Source organism: Cephus cinctus, unplaced genomic scaffold (assembly GCF_000341935.2).
Source record: "Cephus cinctus unplaced genomic scaffold, Ccin1 Ccin1_scaffold3418, whole genome shotgun sequence".
In the NCBI taxonomy this organism is placed as follows: Eukaryota; Metazoa; Arthropoda; class Insecta; order Hymenoptera; family Cephidae; genus Cephus; species Cephus cinctus.
In genome coordinates, this window is record NW_014334587.1 from 1 (window position 1) to 2,019 (window position 2,019).

At 36.2% G+C, this 2,019-nt stretch overlaps 1 protein-coding gene across 1 annotated transcript; it reads left to right on the forward strand.

Moving 5' to 3' along the window:
* The first annotated feature begins 6 nt into the window (after nt 1-6).
* On the forward strand, nt 7-2,010 carry LOC107274597. The gene is made up of 5 exons (XM_015753861.2): nt 7-80; nt 155-311; nt 415-587; nt 685-729; nt 1,846-2,010. The coding sequence occupies exons 2-5, from the start codon at nt 191-193 to the stop codon at nt 1,930-1,932; spliced, it is 426 nt and encodes a 141-aa protein (XP_015609347.1). The 5' UTR covers nt 7-80; nt 155-190; the 3' UTR covers nt 1,933-2,010.
* The last annotated feature ends 9 nt before the right edge of the window (nt 2,011-2,019 follow it).

Below are 2,019 nucleotides of genomic sequence, written 5' to 3' on the forward strand. Positions count from 1 at the left end.
GTAAAGAAGCTGCACAGTTTCTACGGACAGTCGATGCTAAAACTTTGACCGAAGCAGTGACACAGCTTTGTACTAATCTAGTACGATTAATAAAATTATTTTTTTTCATGAGAATATTGGATATGAATAGATGATTAATTTTCTAACATTATAGGGAAAGTCGAGCTATAACCTTAAATTTATACCGACAATGGATGACAAAAGTGAAAATCCCTTTGCACCTCAGCCAGCAGATGAAATGGCCAAAAAAGGAATTGAGGTTCCAAGTATATTCGGTTACAATAGTCACGAAGGGATTATGTTCCTTGTAGGTAATTATGCTTACTCTTATTAAAGTCAAAGGATTTAACGATAACCGATGTATCTGATCCTTGTTATTTTATTTCAATTCCGCTTTCCGCGTCGCATCTTCAGGAGCTACGGATGAGACATACAGTAAAGTCGAAAATGACTTTGATGACTTTTTTGATAAACTCATTTTAAATCAAAATATTACAAAAACTGATGACGCCGTGAAAAGTGTCAGAAAATATTATTTTGGTGAGGAACCGATAACACCTGAGCAACGTGACAATTTCATACAGCTAGTAGGTGACTTTTACCTTGTCTTTGGAATTCGACGAATTCTAGAAACTCAATCCCAAAAAAGGGTTCCATTATTTTTCTACAAATTCTCTGGACCAGGTGAAAACGTGTTTATGCCACCCAATGTCAGAAATGGCGTCAAAGGTAAGCAGAGCTGACTACAATTGAGCGGCCGGTTTCCATAACAGGCTCAACGCTTGGACTCAGTCCCCTCCATAGCGCCATACGTTCCGAGCGCGGAAATTTTACCGTAAATTTCCAAAGTTGAAATTTCCTTCTACGAAAAATACCAACGTGTCCAGCTCGATTGGGTGCACATTTTTTACATTGGAATATATATAGCTGAGACTGTTAGTTTTCTTTAAAAAAATTAAAAACTTGTTTTTTCTACGATTATGAAAATCAATATTTTTTTATATTCAACTCGCGACCATTTCGTTAATAATTGATCGATCGCTTTGATTCTTTTTTCCTCAAGCAGAAGATACTCTAGCGATAACGTCAGTATCGTTAGATGATCGGAAAAACTTTTTTTTATTGCCAATTATTTTCTTCTCATCTCGCTTCGCTGACAATTCAATCTCAAAACTTCAATCGAAAAATCGTAGGGACGAAGTTTTTCGAAACATAAAATTGCACATATATTCATGTGCGTCAAGACCTCAGGAAGATTTTTGGAAAGTTTCAGCTGAGAAAATTGAAAATTGAACCTTCTACGATTAATTGTTAACAATCGCGATGCGCGCCGTGTAGTTGGCGTCTGGTGAGGATGCGAAAGAGATGGACGCACACCGACTTTGTAGCAGAGTGACAAAGACGAAAGATGCGTCACTTGTTTTCTTCAAGAAATGTAAAAATTTATCAATTTTTAATAAATTTTCTTACATTTTTCTTTCCTGTAGTAAAGGATTATTGGTAAAACAGTGCATTAGAGCCATGGTTAATCAAAAAACGTTAAAATATTACAGTTTGTTCATTGCACCGAAGAATGAGTTTGTAAAATATAGTTCATTCAAAGGTATTGTTGAAAAAAAATTTAACTGTTTTTTTCGGCGAATACAAAAATTAATTTTTTCCAACAATGCCTTTGAATGAATATATGTGCAATTTCAACTTTGGAAATTTACCGTAAAATTTCCGCGGTCGGAACGTGTGGTGCTATGGAGGGGACTGAGTCCAAGCGTTGAGCCTGTATGGAATCCGGCCGCTCATTTACATATTGGTTAATCAGACAAATAAATTTGAAATTGGCCTTCACAGGTACATGTCACGGAGATGAAGTCGGTTGTATATTGTACAACCGTGCATCTAATTCCAAGTTGGAACCAGATTCTAAGAGTCGTGTAACGATGGAATATTTCACCAGGCTCTGGACGAACTTTGCCAAAACCGGGTGAACATCTAAAAACAAAAGACAAAAAGAAATTACTTTCT